The following is an 18,791-nucleotide window of genomic DNA, read 5'->3' on the forward strand; positions in this document are numbered from 1 at the left end:
ATGCAATACAGGAAGTACTTACATCACTTGGTGGAAGTCGTCTGAAATTAATCAGATTATTTGTTGTCGTTGTTGTTGTTGATTCCTTTTTGCTGTTGTTTTTGTGTGTGACAATAGAGCCGGGGCCAGAGGCGGGTGGTCCAGGGCCTGGCATGGTGGGTTGCATCGTTTGACTGTTGAACTGTTCACAGAATGACGATCATGAATTGGATTTGGCTCCTGGTTTGATGACAATTTTGTTGTAATTGAAGAAAAATGTAAGTGCATTATAGATTAGATATAGATTTCTGGAAGATTGTGGTGTAGCTAAGTTTTGTCCATCCATTCCAAGTCAATTAAGCGATTCCAATACAAAACACTCGAATAATTGTGTAGTGAAGTTTTGAGGGATTTACTTTGGACTTCCACTTCAAAGTTACACAGTAAAATGTTTAGTGTTGAAGAACATTTCCATGAGAGTTCAATGCCTGCTGAATGAGTTATATGTGAGACAACACAGGGCAAACAATATATGTAGAAAGGTCACAACACTCACATACGGCACGATATGAACTCATAAATAATGTTTCTGGTAATTCAATGCTGGAGACCATCAGTGTGTAGAGGTAATGCATTCCCAGTCATATCTACCCTAGTATGTACGTACAGTACGCATAAATGGTATGAATACCACCGTGGGCTATTTATGCTCTGGGGCGGTGCATTCCCATTAGCATGTTATATGTCTTGCACAGATGCACATTGGGGCAAGGGTCAAAGCTACCCTACGCAGAACTGTGGGAGGCTGATATGACAGGAAATGAAATTGTTGAAATGTATCAAGCTCTCGGGACACTCACTGACTCTCTGGTGATCAAACGCTGGGCATGCCCGGGGGGGGGGGTAGATATTTAGTCACGGTTTCATTCCTAATTTGAAAGCGATTTGAAATGAAAACTATCTTATTATCACTGAGGAGGACGAGGGGGAGTTAGGATTAATTTTGGATTATAAATGACTGTATGATGGTAAAAGACTTAACATTGCCAATGCTACATATCCTTTTTCGGTAACACTTTCTATGAGGCGCACACATGTAACACACATCATAACCCATTACAGGCATGTATATAATGCCTTATAATGTGTTCATACAGTAATATATACATATACATACTGTTATATGCTATGCTACAATTGAAATTCAAGAGTAAAACATTTAAAATCATGCACCTAAATAATAAGGGTTGCCTAACAAGCAGACCAATTCTACAGTAGTTCATGTTGCTAATCATAACAGCCCAATGCTAACAGCTAACCTATCCTATAAACGTTACGTCTAAACCCAGCTATACTACTGCAGCATGATATGAATGTCTCTGTGCATCAGGGGAGGCTGGTGGAGGTAGAAATCGGAGGACGGGCTCATTGTAATGCATGGAATGGAATAAGGAATGGTATCAAACACACATGGTCTCTGTCCATAGAGGTCTATCTGAAGACCTTCTTGTCAGGAACAGTGTAATGGTTCAGGCTCTACTGGTCAACACCAGCTCGTGGATAGGACAACTGGAAGGCACATCATTTGTATGCCTTGGAGCTGAATATGTTTGGTAAATTCATTAATATAATGGAAAAAATAGAATGGTTGCTAGAAACGGATGTATGACCAAAAATGTCCTAAATATATTATAGGGTGTAAACAGAACTAACGATTGGTTGATCATTAAGTCCATCTTTTGTACTTCCAAAGATCCATTCATACGCCGCATCCAGTCAGAGACTGCACTGCACAAGGTGACAGCCAATGGGGTGGACCCTCCACGAGATGTTCAGCAGACATACCACAAAGGTGCCAATTGCATTAGTCCTTCATTTTCCAAATGCTGAGCGTGGGGGGAAATGGAGCTAAAGCATATCTTCACAGCAATATTGCTTTCCCCAAATCTAAAGAAATATGGGTATTGTTTTGCTGCGGGAGGCACGGGGGGGTCCTGAGTGCAGGACGAAGTGTATTACTTGTCTTATCCAGGGAGCTCTCTGACTCAACATTATCATATCAGCACTCAAACACCAGATTATCATTTTTCGATCGGCCCTCTTTTTGGCTTGGTTTTGACTTTGGCTTCGGAGTAGCAGATAACTTTTGACACTCAGCCAGACTGAAAACCTCAGTAGCATAAGCAATGGTCTGAAGACTGATATATCTGTGGTGTACTATCCTACGTATGTCTGAAGACTGATATATCTGTGGTGTACTATCCTACGTATGTCTGAAGACTGACATATCTGTGGTGTACTATCCTACGTATGTCTGAAGACTGATATATCTGTGGTGTACTAGCCTACGTATGTCTGAAGACTGATATATCTGTGGTGTACTAGCCTACGTATGTCTGAAGACTGATATATCTGTGGTGTACTAGCCTACGTATGTCTGAAGACTGATATATCTGTGGTGTACTAGCCTACGTATGTCTGAAGACTGATATATCTGTGGTGTACTAGCCTACGTATGTCTGAAGACTGATATATCTGTGGTGTACTAGCCTACGTATGTCTGAAGACTGATATATCTGTGGTGTACTATCCTACGTATGTCTGAAGACTGATATATCTGTGGTGTACTAGCCTACGTATGTCTGAAGACTGATATATCTGTGGTGTACTAGCCTACGTATGTACAGGCAGCGCTAGATTGGGAAAGCTTTGCAACTGAAGCCGTCATTGGAGGACAGGCCGATGATGGTCCATGTTTTGCTCAGTAAACACAGTAATATCAATATAATCCTTATATTTCATTTCTATTTCAATCTAATACGTGAGCATAACTCTCCGTCGACACATTCATATTTTGATGAACAGCTTCTCTAGAACTGTGTTATGATCATTGTTCCTGCACGCCACACATTTCAGATCCAGGGCCGTGTGATTATCTGAAATCAAAAAGTAATAATACTTTACTCCCCACTAAGGCCAGGTTTGAGTCATTGTTATTCCTGGCGTATAGGCTCATGAATAGAAATGAGGAGAAGTGAATGAATGTAAAACATAATACCGTCAGCTCCAATAAATGATAAGCCTCAGCCCTGAGACAAAGACATGACATCCTAAGGTGCTTCCTGTTTGTGTATTTCAGCATCAAACAGTACACATCAAACATTAAACTGCTGTGTCTCCACTTTTCTTTTACTGAGCAAAAGCATGTGAGCAGAGGGTCAGAGGAGCAGGAGAGCGTAAAGTAGCTCCAGTTTAGCGGTGAAGAGGAGGTAAACCAGGCTCACCCTCTCTCTCTCTCTCTCTCTCCCTCTCTCTCTCTCTCTCTTTCTCTCTCTGGGGGGGGAAGGAGGAAGAACAGATCATGTGTTCCTCCCTCACTCATTCATGCTGCTGCCCCGGCCACTCGTCTTCACCTGGGTGATTCAGGAATAAAAGGAGAAACTTAAACAAAAAACAAACAAACAAACAAACAAACAAAGAAAGCACCAACGTAAAGGAAAACCCAGAAGCACTGACATGTTTAAAGCGGTCGGAGGACGGATGGGAGGGCAGCTAAATAGAAAAGGAAAATGTGAGACAGGAAATGTAACGAAAAGAAGCGGTACTATTAGGTATCTGCGGGGGAGTTGAAGGGGTCAAGGGTCAGGGGAGGGGGGGCAATAGTTGGTAAAGATACAGAACTCTGTCCACATCAGAAAATAGTGAGGAGGGCCTCTCTTTTTTTTTTATTATCACAAATCAATATCAAACATCAAGCCAGCCAATCGTGCTGTGATTCTGATATGTGGTGGACTGTGTGAGGGCCTGGCAGTTCTCTCAAAATAAACTTTGAGCTTGTCTGTTTCAGACTACAACGTCCAACTGACACAAGGCTGGGAAGCAAAGGCCTCACAGTGTCACTCTTGTGATTTTTGTGCTTTGGTCACATTCAAGTGTGATGTCAAATGCTTTGTGATGTCACTTGTCACAACTTTCACTTGTATTTTGTTCAAAGGTTGATGCCCGAAATGGAATTGAGGTCGTCGGAGCAGTGATTTGCAGTGTCTCTCATGTAGAAACAAAAATCGGATCACTCACATTTAACGGGCCCAAGGCAATTGTGGCGGTCGAAATTGGTCTGATCAAAATATGCCATGACACGACTGAATTTGAAGTAGCTGATAATTGAATGGAGTATGGTTGAGTTTTATTGAAATGTAACAAGAACAATTTATAAATACAGTCACATCAATGAACAAATTGTCTCAGCGGTTAACGGTTTAGCCAGACCAATTGACTAAAAAGGGAAAATTTGAGAGAGAGATAGAGATAGAGAGAAAAAAGCTTTGAAGTTGTAGTAACACTTTTTAGAAAAAACACAGTTTAGACTACCACTACAAATGGTAAACATTCAACGTTAACGTAACTTTCTCAAATACAAGAAAAAATGCAAATCTTTTTTTCCCCACCTTTGCAACAAAACTGAAAATAAAGCTCTAATTTGAAAGCCATTATGTACAAGCAAAGTTCTATGCCTACCTATGAGATGTCTATGGGGGAAAGTCCACTGGGGGGGTAGGGGGGGGGGGGGGCGGGGGGGGCTGATGGCCAGTCACTCTTTGAATGGTACTCATGATTTTCAAATGCTTTTGCCAGATTTTTTTTCCATTTTTTTTCTTAAATCATAGTCCACATTTTCCTGTAAACGCCATCTTAGAAAAGCATAAACCAACAAAATCACAAATTAAAAGTAATAAAAGGATTTGTCTTGCTTATAAAGCCAAAAATGTCCCAAGAAACAACAAGCAAAGCAAAATAAAAGATTAGACCGAATGAAGCCAGCTGGTGTGTGCATGTACACTCATCTTTCACTCCATATTGGTTGTGCAACCGATCCAAACTGTATTTCAAAAAGGGTGAGATATTAAGCCAAAATGTTGCAGGTTTCTTAATTTCTTTTACTATTTCTTATGAATTGAACAGTGAACAGTGATTGGTGTATAACACAGCCAATCAGAACCTTGCTGTTAAACTCTTGCCCAATCCGTGTTTTTTTTTTTCTTTTTGTGTGTGTCTACTTCCATTGTTGCCCATAAGAATCTTGATAAAACTCCTGGTTGTCATTATTGTAACCATAGTTACCAGAGTAGTCGCCACCTTGCTGCAGCGGTTGCTGGGCGATGGGCTGGGACCCCCAGTTCTGCTGGTTGTTGGTCTGTCGGCGTTTCGAGTCCGGCTGGTTGTAGCCGTCGGCTTTCCTCTTCCCGCCCACGTTGCCCCCTCGGTTCCCCCGGGCGCCCCGCACGCCGCGGCCCCTCTGCTGGGGAGGGGGCCCCCCCCGGCCTCCGCGGCCCCCCCTTGGAGCCCCCATGGGAGCCCCCCTCTGGACGTATCCGCCCCTACCGCGGGGGGGTGGTGCTCCTCGGCCCCGGGGCGGGGGCGGGGCGCCCCGGTTCGCCCGCCCGCCCCTCCCTCTCACCGGCGCGTAGACGTCGTCGTAGCCGTAGTAAGGGTCGTCGTAGCCGCCGCGGTAGTCGTGGTAATCGTAACCGCCGCTGTAGTAATCGTCGTAGTACTCCTCGTAACCATAGTAATCCTGCGGCGGGTAGGAGTAGCCCCCACCCCGCCCCCCCCGACCCCTCCCACCTCGCATGGGGGGGGGCATACGCAGGGGAGGGTAGTAGTAGTAGTCGTCATACCTGGGACCCCAACACAGAGAATAAACACAAGACACAACAAAACAGAGAAGAGAAAAGACAGGCTTATATCACTTCTTCTTACACCAGCCTGAGCTCCTTCATTACCGTGTGGTCTACAGCAGCAGCCTGGTTACCTGGGGGTCTACCTCCACTCACCCTGAGGGCCTGGTGGTCTGTCTCTGAGCCTGCCGTTCCTTCCTCTTCTTGTCCGGAGGCTTGGCCAGAACGATCTCTATCTCCTCCCCCTCCAGCTCCTTCCCATTCATCTCCTTCATGGCCTAGATGGTGGGGGGGGGGGGGTTTGGGTGAGGGCAGAGGAGGGGTGTGGGGGTGAAGAGGGGGGGGTTGGACCCATGTGACTTTCCAAGAGATTCTCTAAAAACACATGGTAGCACACACACACACAAACACGCACACGCACATGCATGCACACACAGCATGCTTCCACCAGGGTTTCCGTTAGAAAAAATTGGCGCCGGTCATCGTGTCCGGGAAGATTCCGATTTACCGGACAAACGTGAGATATTCCGGTCATCATATTAAAATATAATATAGCTGTTTGTCGCGGTGATTACTGTTGTGTAGCCTATATATGCCGTTTAATGTCTATTTCTCATCCGATACGATTAGATGCGAGCTATATAATATATTATAATATGCTGGCTGAGTGCTTGTAAAAGGAGTACACAGAAGCAGTTGTGTGCTTGTAGGCTCCTACCTGGTCAACAGCCTTTGCAGCATCTAGCGCGGCCAGCGCAACTCGGTGGGCACCACAGTGCACCTGAATGGAAAACGCACTCTGTTTCTTCAGAAGAGCAACAACTCCAGCACGCTTCCCCATCATTACACTGGCCCCATCCGAGCCCAGGCCAATGACGCGGGACAGCTCCACACCTCTCTCGCGGAGCACCTCCACCACTTTGTCAAATATACACTGTGCGGTCCCCGAGTGCACATCATAATTGCCCAGAAAACATGTCTCAACTCTTCCTTTTATTTCCAACTTCACGTATATAATCAGCTTCTTGTCCACGGTGATATTTACTGTCTCAGCAATGATATTTCCAATGAAGTTCATCCAGACTTCTCCTCAGACTCATTGTTGCTTGGTTTCATGAAGTAATTGTTAAGCTTACTTTGTCTTGCCATGTTTACATTAATTTAATCGCTCGCTATGGTGCACTTTGAGCTGCAACGTTTGCGTATTATTATGGTGGCCGGGTTGGCAGGGTTGCCAGATGGGCCGGGTTATCGCCGAATGGGCTACTGGGTTTAGCGGTAATAGACTGGTTAGGCTGTAATCCCATCTGGCATCAATCCCATGTGGCATCTGACTATTACCGCTGTTTCGCATAGGCTAGCCTACACATTAGGAGTCATCATCATGCCGGCGTCAAATCATATAATAATAAAAGAAATACATAGCCTATATATTCGTCTTTTTTAAAATAGAAGGAATCAGAATGTGAACTTGTATTCAAGCGAATTGTATTCAAATTGTGCTTAGAGGGAATTATTTTCACCGGACATTATGACTGAAGAGATTTAAATTTGTCGGACTTCAACAAATTTTACCGGACAAAGACCGGTAATTACCGGTTAACGGAAACCCTGGCTTCCACATCAGTGTTAATTTTGGCAGGCTTTTTAGTCACTTAGTCTTTGGTGTTTAGATGAAGATGCACACCAGTTCTAGTCACACCAAGTCACCTCAATTTTTCTTAGTTCCAGTCCAGTTCCAGTTGTTGAAAACTGAAAACATTCCAGTGCAGTTTCAGCACTGGAATGTTTTCCAGAATCAACTGGAACTGGACTGGAACTAAGAACAATTGAGGTGACTTGGTGTGACTAGAACTGGTGTGCATCTTCATCTAAACACCAAAGACAAAGTGACTAAAAAGCCTGCCAAAATTAACACTGTTCCACATCTTACTCACCTTCTTGGCTGAGTCTCTCTCCTCAAAGTGGACGAAGGCGTAGTCCTTCAGCTTCTTCACGCGCTCCAGCTTGCCGAACTGGGAGAAGGTCTTCTCCAGCAGCTCCTCTGTGACCGGCGTGGCCAGGTTCCTCACAAACAACACCTTCACCTGGACACACACACACACATACACACATCAGCATCAGAGGAGAGAGCTGCTTGAGTCTTTAAATCTAGGATATTCCCTTTGAATAAATTGGGCTTTTTATTTTAATTTTTTTGTGATGTTTTATTAAATATATAAAATATGTGATGTGCATAAAATATATCTGCACATATTGACTTCTCCCTCGGTATTAAGGGCTCTGGGGAGGCTGGTGAAGGTAGAAATGGTGGGGGCGCGAGAGAGAGAGAGAGAGAGAGAGAGAGAGAGAGAGAGAGAGAGAGAGAGAGAGAGAGAGAGAGAGAGAGAGAGAGGAAGATAGCGAGGGAGGGTAGGTGGAAATTCCTAAAAATAGATTCACATCTGATTGGAGTCATACCATGGGACACACTATATATTTGATACCATTCCTCATTCCATTCCATGCATTACCCGTCCTCTGATTTCTACCTCCACTGGACTGGATCTCACCTTGGCCATGATCTCAGGGTCCGGTTCTTCTACCGGGTCGGCCCACTCCACCGTCACAGGGTTCCCCCACACCTTCACCTTGCCACTCATCAGCCGGCGCCGGGCCTGGGCCGCGGACTTGTGGTCCTCGTACTCCAGGAAGCAGAAACCCCGGTTCTTCTTCTTGTCGTCTGGTTGGTGGTAGAGGATCACCTCCATGAGGCCCTCTGGTGGAAGGATAGAGAAACTACACTGTCAAAAAAGACTCAGGAGAACAGCGTTCTGTTGGGCGTGAACTCTTATGGTGGTCAAACAAGGGGAGGCCGGTGGAGATAGACATCGGAGGACGGGCTCATTGTCATCCATGGTTCCGTGCATGAGCCTGTCCTCCGATGTCTACCTCCACCAGCCTCCCCTGTGTGCAAGTCTGTCTCCACTGAGAATGGGTTCATGAATGTGTGTATGGCTGATGAGTGTCAGAACACACAAAGCTACACCATGTGACAGATAGAGACGAATGAAAACAGCAGAGCAGGAATGACCGGGCTCTATGTCCAGGTGGGGTAACCATGGTTACTGTATGAATAGAATATGTGGGAATCGATGATTGGTCTTTTTAGATAGAAGTCAACTAATGTGATCTAACTTCAATCCATTTCCTCCTCTATGCAAGTGTGAAATAAAAAGAATCCTTATTTGTTGTCAGGAAGAAATTTCAAATAGATCACACATGTTTTTCGATTCAATGAGAAGACATTCAGAATTCAATGTGAATTGAATATATTGCAGAAATCGTGCTGATCTTTCTCTAACCTGTGACTTTGCTGAAATCTTCCAATATGCTCTCTCTTGTCTTGTTCTTTGGAATTGACCCAACAAACAGCCGATTGTTTGCGACAGAGATGCAGACACCCAGGTATTTACCCGACCGGATTTCATAATTATCACACTAAAAACAAAAAAAGGACATGGGTCTTAAGATCGAGGCCTGGCACAGGTAGCTGCGTCATGCACAGATACAGTTTCACAGATACGGTCACTATTGCATGAGTCTGAGTCACAACAACCAAGCTGTCAACATGGCTCAAGAACAGGGATTTAATAACCCACGAGTAAATACTGAAAATGACTAATTCATGCTCTCTGGACTGCACTGGGCCCGTTTCCCAGACACAGATTAAGCCAAGTCCTGAGGCAAATGGGATTTTCAACAGAGAACCTCCATTGAAGATGCTTTTCAACAGAGAACCTCCATTGAAGATGCTTTTCAACAGAGGACCTCCATTGAAGATGCTTTTCAACAGAGAACCTCCATTGAAGATGCTTTTTTTAGCGTGGGAATGAGTTTGATCTGTGTCCAGGGAACCGGCCCACCTCGGGGTCGCTCTGAGGGTCTGAAGTCTTACAAGCTTGACGGCTTCCTGGGCGGCGTCCTTGTTGCAGAAGGTGATGAAGGCGTAGCCTCGGTTCTGACCCGAGAGAGGGTCCATCATCAGGCGGAGGTCCCAGATAGGCCCCGCCTTCTCGAACAGGGGCACCAGCTCATCCTCATACAGGTCCCTGGGGATCTTACCCACAAACACCTGCATGTACATTTACATTTTAGTCATTTAGCAGACACTTTTTTTATCCAAAGGGACTTACAATAAGTACATTTGTCTCAGGGAGTGAATCAAGTATACATCAGTCATTGTAAGTGAAACCTTCGATAGGAACAGGTGCAATCGGCAGTCACAGTGTTACATGTCCATGAGTGACAGACAGGACTGTATGGCCAATGCTGCATGTGACATGGTAACATTCTCTTCACGCATATATACAGTTAGGTCTGGAAATATTTGGACAGTGACACAATTTCCATAATTTTGGCCCACCACAATGGATTATAAATACATTTTTCATTTTTAATACTTTGTCGAGAATCCTTTGCAGGCAATGACTGCCTGAAGTCTGGAACCCATTGACATCACCAAATGCTGGGTTTCCTCCTTTATGATGCTTTGCCAGGCCTTTACTGCAGCTGTCTTCAGTTGTTGTTTGTTCGTGGGTCTTTCTGCCTTTAGTTTTGTCTTCAGCAAGTGAAATGCATGCTCGATCGGGTTGAGATCAGGTGATTGACTCGGCCATTGCAGAATATTACACTTCTTTGCCTTAAAATACTCCTGGGTTGCTTACCCAGTATGTTTTGGGTTATTGTCCATCTGTATTGTGAAGCGCCATCCAATCAACTTTGCTGAATGTCTGAATCTGAGCTGACAGAATATCCCTAAACACGTCAGAATTCATCCGTCTGCTTCTGTCTTCTGTCACATCATCAATAAACACTAGTGACCCAGTGCCATGTCATCACACTGCCTCCACATTTTTTACAGATGATGTGGAATGCTTAGGATCATGAGCCGTACCAAGCCTTCTCCATAATTTTCCTTCCCATCATTCTGGTACATGTTGATCTTAGTTTCATCTGTCCAAAGAATGCTGTTCCAGAACAGAGCTGTTTTTTTTGGCAAAGTCTAATCTGGCCTTTCTATTCTTGAAGCTTATGAATGGCTTGCACCTTGTGGTGAACCCTCTGTATTTGTTTGTGTGAAGGCTTCCCTTTATGGTACACTTGGATAATGATATGCCTACCTCCTGGAAACTGTTTTTCACTTGGCTGGATGTTGTGAAGGGGTTTTTCTTTACCATGTAAAAGTTCTGTAACTTGAAGCTGTTTTGGTAAACAGCTAAAATAAAATAAATTCTGTCAGAGTCCAAATATATATGGACTTAACTGTATTTATACAATGTATTTATAACGTGTTCACCATCAGACCATGTGTGTGTCTTTAACAGCCAATAGAAAACAGGTTGTGCTCCTTGCCTCTGTTCCAATCCCAGGCTGCACCCCTGCATACACGTCGTCAGGGGGGGGTCCCCCGTACTTCCTCTGGCCCGTAGTGACATCCAAGGTGTACCCCGTCCTGTCCAGAAGTGCCTACACAGCAGAGACAGAAGAATTCACATTAGCAGAGGCTGGTGGAGGTAGAAACGGGAGGACGGGTTCATTGTAATGCATGGAATGGAATGAGAAAATGGTATCAAACACACGTGTCCTCCCCTGATTCACATGGCAGTGATGCATGCAGTGATCTTATAATGTCACTCGGAATTAAACATCAAAGCGTGGCACTCGAGAGGGAAAGGGGAGATGTTCTTGACTGTGGCAGCGTTTGAATGTGCAGTAACACCCTGTTCTTCTGCCTCACCTTTATCTTGGATTCATCTGGGCCCTTGGTGGATTCCTGAACTTTACTTCCTTGCTTCTCCCTCTGTCTATATGTCTTCATCACACCACAGAGAAATGCACTTTTGTTCTGAGAGAGAGGGGGAAAGACAGAGAGAAAGAAAGAGAGAAAAATAGAGAGAGAGAAAGGGAGACAGTGAGAAACAGAAAGAAAGAGTGGGAGGGAGAGAGAGAGGGGGAGAGAGAAACAGAGAGAGAGTGTGAGAGAGAGAAAGAAAGAGAGAAAGAAAGAAAGAGAGAGAGAAAGGGACAGAGACAGAGAGAAATAGAAAGAAAGTGGGAGGGAGAGATAAAGGGGGAGAGAGAAAGAGAGTGAGAGAGAAAAAAACAAAGAGAGAAAGAGAGAAAGAAAGAAAGAGAGAGAGAGAAAGGGACAGAGACAGAGAGAGAGTGGGAGGGAGGGAGGGAAAGCAATTGGATTTATATGCAGAGCACCCAATGAACCTGAGGGACTACCTCAGATGCCTTAAGGACCAGTCATACCTTTCAGCTGAAATCCATACTGTTCACTTTTTCGAAAAAACATTTCTCAACACTTCTTTGCATTTGGTAATAAATCCCTCCTTTACTTTAAGGCTTCAGGAGGACAGTATGTGTACTAGGCCCGGTGCTAGAACCATCCCCTTCGGTGCTAGCAGGCAAAATACAGAGACATTAAACATTCAAACACGCCCCCGGAATATCAACAATTCAGAAACACCGCCAGCCTTCACATGTACTCTGAGGGTCAGAGCCTGAGTAAGGACGAGAGCCATTGTCTCACACGTCAGATACATACACCGATTGGTTGAGGTTCGGAGCGGTGTGTAGGAATGACCCACCTGTACATGTGATAGGTCACTCTCCTTGAACTGCAGCAACACTGACAGGGCTCCCTCCTCGTTGAACTCCCTCAAGGCGTCGATGGCTCTCTCGTCTAGGTCTGCGTACGCCACCAGACCTGGAACGCGCAGACACAACACACACACACACAGGGAGAGAGAGAGAGACAGAGGGGGATAGGGTGGGGGCAGTGAGAGTGAGAGAGAGTTTAGGAGGGAGGGAAGTGGAAATTCTTTTAATAGATCTGATTGGAGTCATACCAGGGGAGGCTGGCGGAGGTAGAAATCGGAGGACGGGCTCATCGCAATGCGTGGAATGGAAAGAGGAACGGTACTAAACGAACTACCTTTCAGTGGGTGATTGATACCGTTCCTCCTTTCATTCCGTGCGTTACAATGAGCCCCGTCCTCCGATTCCTACCTCCGTCAGCCTCCCCTTAGTCACACATTCCATGTCTGAGTGTTGTATGAGGGTCCTGGCGAAAGCTACTGAAACATGATGTCGCTCGGGAGGCAGAGGTCTCTGCCTGTCACCATTCCACAGCAATGCGCTCCCCCCGCCCCCTTAGACTGACCAGTGAGTTGCATGTAGCAGACGAATAGTACTGACCACTGACGGGCCCCTTCCCACCACCACCCCCCGGTTGATGTAGCATTGTTCCTACGCTTTATGCCATTGCATGAAGGTCGTCAAATTAAACCAAAGCCATGAACTACAATTCATATTGTAAGATGAATAGCAGCTAATTTAATATTCTTCAACTGACTGGAATTCGTCTTTGAAATAATGTAAAATGCCATGAACTGCAAGGATAGGCTTGTCGCTCGTCTTACCGGTCTGAAATATGTTATCCAGACTCTCAGCCACTTTCTGAGGAAGGCCAGCGTCTAGCAGTGTTTGGTAGTTCTCTGTGTGCTCTGAACTAACGTCCATGGGCTCCTCTTCCTCCTTCACCAGAGCTGAACTGCCGTTCACCTCTGCAGCCATTCTCCTGAGGCCAGATAATGACAGTCAATGGTCATATGGTATGGAAGTGCAGTGCACAATCGGACAGGGACCACACAAGGAACCATACACACATACATATATATATAGTTATAGTACATATATAGTTCATAGCAAACATCTCATTATTAACAATGACATGAAAACATAACATGCAAATGTGCAGTGTGTGTGTGTGTGTGTGTTCAATTAAATCATGTAGCTATTCCTAATTTCTGTCTGAACAAAGTCTAACAAGTTATAACCAAATGGTGCTGTCTTGCAGGAGCCCAACCCAACTCCAATACGCAGAGCAGGAATCTGGCCTCTGTCTATAGACATTCAGGGGATACATGGAAAACTGGACTCGTAGAAATCCGAGAAATAAACTAAGACAGGCAGCCAACTAATTAATTACATAATTAACTAACAAGTCGTCTGACAATGTCATTAGCGACACTTGAGGTGGCAGACAACTGACGTCACGTGCCAGACAGGTACAAGTGGCCGTCTCGTGCCCTGATTCAAACCGACAGAATAACCAACTCGTTCTCTCGTTCACTAGCAACCAAAGTCAGTCAAAAAATATAGATTCTTCGGAGGCGCTGAAAGTTAGCTTATAACTGAAGCTAGCATACGTTAGAAGATTGATAATATCTTCTTCGGTTATAGCAAACAGTGTATTTGCTTAAAGCTAGCCATGTCTGGGAGTGGGACGTGGGCTTGTCTGTGTACAAATAGCGAACCGACCCGCCCCCCTAATTCTCGGACGAGACGTAATAAATGTGAACGTGTTTAGACAAAGCAGACAAAGCAAGATCAGTCAAACAGCTGAAGGTAGCAAACAGCTTTATTACAAGTTGGTTATTATTTATCATGCCTTTTTACAGGCCCTGGTGGTAAGCGAACCGTCTCAGACATGGCTAGTATCGCAATTTTGAGTCCACTTTGATCCATTCCTCCACAACGAATCACCGGCCAGAAAAAATGATGCACTTACCGGAACTCGAACTCCCGTCACAGTGGTTCCAAATTGTCGCGCTAATACGATTGTAAACAAAAGGTCCAAAGTGAGGTTTTTTTATGTTGTTTATTTGGGTCTGCACACCGGAGAATTGACAGCTTTTGGTGCTCGTTCACGTATTTCCTCGCGGACAACCCGACCGACACCAGCGGCGCGCACGTACTCATTCTACGGGGTTTCCCACAGCACATCACAGGGTCGTCATGATGAAGAGGATTGACGCATTTAGCAAGGAATGAATCACTACTGCACATGCGAAAGCATAATAGCCAAATTAAATAAACTAGATTGTAAAGTATGTCCTCTTGACATCTTTAGATTGCAATAACCGCATTTGCAAGCCATTACAAATGTTCAAGTGCTTTGCAGATTTATTTTACATCAGGTGAAACTCCTATAACACCATTGCCACTCATTGAAATATAACATACAGGTAAACAAAACAAAGAGTCAAACACTTTCTACAAACATTTATTTCTCTTTATTGACCAAGAGACATCCGCTCAGACAAGGACTCCATACTGTTTCAGTACATCAGTGTACTTGGAAATCTTAGCCTCTACGTTCTTCTCTGCCAGCCTCTTCAGCTTGTTCACGGTCTTCACTTTTGTGTACCGGATCTTGGCCTTCTCTTTCCTCTTCTCCTCCAGGGTGGCGGTGATGGCCTGGTACTTCCAGCCGACCTCATGGGCAAGACGTCCGAGGAGGGCGAACTAGTGGTGGCGGGAGGGAGAGAAACGGGCAGATTATAACCATGTTAGAACAGCCACCATCTAGGCTTCCGGTGGTTCTGACTTCACGCTTTATGTCGCAGATGGTAGTGCATGTAAAGTATTCTCATGGTCGTTAAACTCGAATAATTTACTGTGGTAAACATCACTGACAATAGGCAATACTACGTACTCCTAGACAGGCAACAGCTACTTATAAGCGCCAAATGGCCACGTCCAGCTAGCGCACAGTACTGTTGGCTTGCTATTGGGGTTGCCATTACAGCCCAAAATTATCATAATGATATTTCTAGTCTTACCTTGCGAGTGGGCTTCAGACGCACAATCTTGAGGGCAGCTGGGACCACCATGCGCTTCCTCTGTGGAAGACAAATGAACATCAGAGACAGAAGCAACAGCTGTTCCACCAGAGGGTTGAGGGGAAACATGTGTCTCAGATAAATAAGGAGTGTTCTCAAAGTTAATACTCAAACAATGTAGGTAAAAAGAATAGCATCATCGACAGCACAGGATCAATCTTTGGGGGTTATGCTGGAAGGGGGGGGGGTCACAAACCTTGTCATAAGGAGGGGGGATGCCATCGAACACCTTCAGCCTCTCCAGGGCAGCCTGACCCCTCTTGGTTTTGTGGGGCAACATGCCTGGTGGGGTCAGAAAAGGAGGGGGGACACAGTCAGGGACGTTCCTTGGCATTTATATTACCTCAAAGTACCGTAATAGGAGTTATTATAAAAGTTTAACATTTAACTGGAGACTCAAGTTGAATGTCATAAGACGAGACAACAATGACAGACCACGTGACTAGCATCGTTGATGTCAGATTGTGGAGGTGAAATATGCATAGAATGTTCTACAACACCAGCACAACATTGTGGCCCGGCTTAACTCAGCAGTCAGATCCGTAGATTTGTATCATCAACATATGATCAGTTTCGGGATAAGAGTTTCATCACAGTCAAGCCAGGAACAACCGTTGTGCTAGGTTCAGCATTTATGACTACTTAAGACAATTGATGTCAACCTATTAATAAATGGCAAAGACTAGTGATAATTTTCCAACTTAATGAACCACTCCAGTACAGGGTTCCTACAAGTTTCAACAAGTCTAAGGCCCTTCTTTTTTTTGCCTCTTTGAATAGAATTTTAGACCTATTCACTACACCATGTGATAGTTTTTTGTCATCGTGCCGTAGCTTCGTTCACCAATAATTTCTCCCGGGGGTCAGCGAATTGCCTTTTTTTTTTTGTTCCAGCATCATTCATTTCCACGTAAATAGATGTGGTCGGACTAATTTCCTTGCAGGACAAGCTAATCAATTTTTTTTAGACCTAGCACCTCATTTTTTAGATCTAATAACTGAAACGTGGGACCTTTTTATGCCTTATAAATCGGCCTGCTGGATTTTAGACTTAAAGGCTTTTTAAGACCAGCACGGGAACCCTGTGTAAAAGCTGGAGCAGTTGGTATCTCACCTCTGACCGTCCTCCAGAAGATCCTGCTGGGAGCTCTGAAGTGGTACGGGCCACGAGAGGGGTTGGTGTTCATCCTCTTACGCAGGAAGGCAAGGTACTTCACTGTCCAAACACAGGGACAGCAGAGTCACATCCAATACTCCAAGTCAAGCAGAACATGCAAAAAGTTCTCCAGAGGTTTTAACTGTTCCTTTATGTCTCAGATGGTAGTGCATGTAAAGTATTCTCATGGTCGTTAAACTCGAATAGTTTACTGTGGTAAACATCACTGACAATAAGGAAAGCTACAGATATCTACATATACTGTAGGCCTACTGTAAGTCAGTACCCTACCGGACAAACCTAAAAAATACTTACGTTTGTTACGGTAGAAGTTACCGGAGATGTTGATGCCCTCGCATCTCACAACTACCACCTTGTGGCCTAGTAGGAGAATACAAACAGAATGTTACTCAAACGCAAGAAACGTGGGTAAACAGCAAGATACAGGTTTAAGACACTGTCTCAGATGGTAGTGCATGAAAGGTTTTCTCATGGTTGTTAAACTCAAGCAATGTAGGTAGGAGAAACATCACCGACAGTTTAGGATGAACGGGTCTGGGCATAACTTGAATGACGGATTCAAGAGAATTATAGCGACCGGTTACATAACGACAGTTTACTCGTTTTCAAAACTCACCCAAAAGGACCTGTTTGGCCACGATGGCGGAAAGACGACCGAGGAGATGGCCTCTGCCATCTAACAGCAGAACCTGTTAACATCAGAAACGAGCAGATCCTCATGTTAGAAGAAGACCTTCTACTCGGTGGGCTCCAAAAGTTCATGCGGTTTTTGCTTTGTCTCAGATGGTAGTGCATGTAAAGTATTCTCATGGTCGTTAAACTCGAATAATTTACTGTGGTAAACATCACTGACAAGCAATACTAATCAACATATATGCATAGTTCTTATTCTACGGGGCCCCACATGGCCACGCAGAGCATTGACTGGGCTACAATGGCAATGCTACGACATTAGCTTAGCCGCCTGTAAGGCCTTCAAGCATTTTGACACTTTCAATAAATCAACACGTCCGATTCGGAAGAATTTACCCAAATGCCAAGAGAATCAAGAGATTTCTCCTGAGGCGTCCGAAGCTAAGTGCTAATCCAGTCTACGGTCCGAATCCAGAGGAAGGCATGTCTGCCAACGCGTTTAGTCGGCCAGCGACACATGACATTCATGTGTCCAAAAAAATGCAACTAATGCGCTGAAATACGGCTTATTAAAACCGCATAAACACACGCACCTATAATCAAGTCTCATTTTGGTCCAAAATATACGTTTTGCGACGAAATGGAAGTAAATAGAGAGATGTTTGCTCTAGCGCTGTTACACACCTTATTGAACCGGTCCGCCATGACGTGCGAAAAGAAAGAGAGACGGGGTGGCCCACCGTAAAAGACAGGGGCAGACAGGAAGCGGACGTGACGACGCGTTTATTTTCTTCCTCGGGAGATTTGCATAGAACTAGAGCAGTCAGTGGACACCGTCTTCATCGCCACCCTCCGAGTAAAGTAAGAATAGACTTCACATATATAGGCCTGCAGGGGCTCCTAAACCTTTTTGTCCCAAATTGACATCAATAATCTCCCTTGATTGCAACTTGACTGGTGGCTATGCCAACTCATAATAATGTGCTTCAATTGGTTGCCTGCAATGATATGCTACAGGTGCAATACACATCCAATGTTTGTCTTCATACACAATGAATGAATTAATTAATTAATGAATGAATGAATAGTCTTTATTGTCATTAATACAGTACAGGTACCATACAACGAAATTTAGGAGGGGGGGCTCCCCTGGTGCTTGGGAAAAAAGCAATACAAATAATTGTATTGTAATTATATTACTATTATAATTTAGTCTTATTCATGGGATACTCATGATACTGAGATGATGACTTGTATTGTGTTGCATTTTATTTAATATCCTGCACTTTACCTGTTCTACACTTTGGTTCAGCTGCTGCTGTATGTAAATGTGCTATATAAATAAAGCTGACTTGACTTGACATGATGGGACCCCAAGTGTGGGAACTGCTGGCCTAGTGGATTTGACCAACTACATCAATGGGTGAGAACATCATGGGATGACCAAGCGCATTTCATCGGTGCACTGACCGATATTGGATGAGTCTTTCAATTCAGTTGGCAGTCTTTCACATGGTCAGCAGTGTGATGCAGCCTCTGTGGCCACTCCTCTGTAGTGTACATACATAGGATAGTGTACATAGCCTT

General features: G+C 44.6%; 2 protein-coding genes across 3 annotated transcripts; both read right to left on the reverse strand.

The window, feature by feature from the left end:
• Positions 1-5,032: 5,032 nt before the first annotated feature.
• Positions 5,033-14,520, reverse strand: LOC308175183 (heterogeneous nuclear ribonucleoprotein R; the record flags this gene model as incomplete). 2 transcript variants are annotated; one of them, XM_080550205.1, is made up of 11 exons in its annotated part: positions 14,281-14,520; positions 13,130-13,287; positions 12,296-12,414; positions 11,437-11,544; positions 11,052-11,165; positions 9,595-9,771; positions 9,002-9,137; positions 8,210-8,415; positions 7,595-7,744; positions 5,814-5,935; positions 5,033-5,657 (listed from the first exon to the last, which is right to left on the reverse strand). In XM_080550205.1, exons 2-11 carry the CDS (start codon positions 13,281-13,283, stop codon positions 5,033-5,035), a joined length of 1,911 nt encoding a protein of 636 aa, XP_080406331.1. In that variant the 5' UTR covers positions 13,284-13,287; positions 14,281-14,520. The 2 variants fall into 2 exon arrangements, with proteins under 2 accessions (XP_080406331.1, XP_080406332.1); XM_080550206.1 differs by lacking the exon at positions 14,281-14,520 and having other exon boundaries at positions 8,315-8,415; positions 13,130-13,236.
• Positions 14,521-14,652: 132 nt separating this feature from the next.
• On the reverse strand, positions 14,653-17,950 carry rpl13a (ribosomal protein L13a). The gene is made up of 7 exons (XM_080550207.1): positions 17,889-17,950; positions 17,188-17,260; positions 16,866-16,931; positions 16,509-16,610; positions 15,591-15,676; positions 15,335-15,394; positions 14,653-15,017 (listed from the first exon to the last, which is right to left on the reverse strand). The coding sequence occupies exons 1-7, from the start codon at positions 17,907-17,909 to the stop codon at positions 14,808-14,810; spliced, it is 618 nt and encodes a 205-aa protein (XP_080406333.1). The 5' UTR covers positions 17,910-17,950; the 3' UTR covers positions 14,653-14,807.
• Between the last annotated feature and the right edge of the window lie 841 nt (positions 17,951-18,791).

Source organism: Nansenia antarctica (genome assembly GCF_963989245.1).
Source record: "Nansenia antarctica genome assembly, chromosome: 1".
NCBI lineage: Eukaryota > Metazoa > Chordata > Actinopteri > Argentiniformes > Microstomatidae > Nansenia > Nansenia antarctica.

Bases quoted from the DNA above. Each gene is read 5' to 3' on its own strand.
- rpl13a (XM_080550207.1), bottom strand. From the start codon at position 17,909: ATGGCGGACCGGTTCAATAAG. The intron at 16,611-16,865 runs GTAAGTATTTTT...GTGTTTGGACAG, and splicing joins TAACTTCTACCGTAACAAAC to TGAAGTACCTTGCCTTCCTG. The intron at 15,395-15,590 runs GTTTGTGACCCC...TGTCTTCCACAG, and splicing joins TCCCCCCTCCTTATGACAAG to AGGAAGCGCATGGTGGTCCC.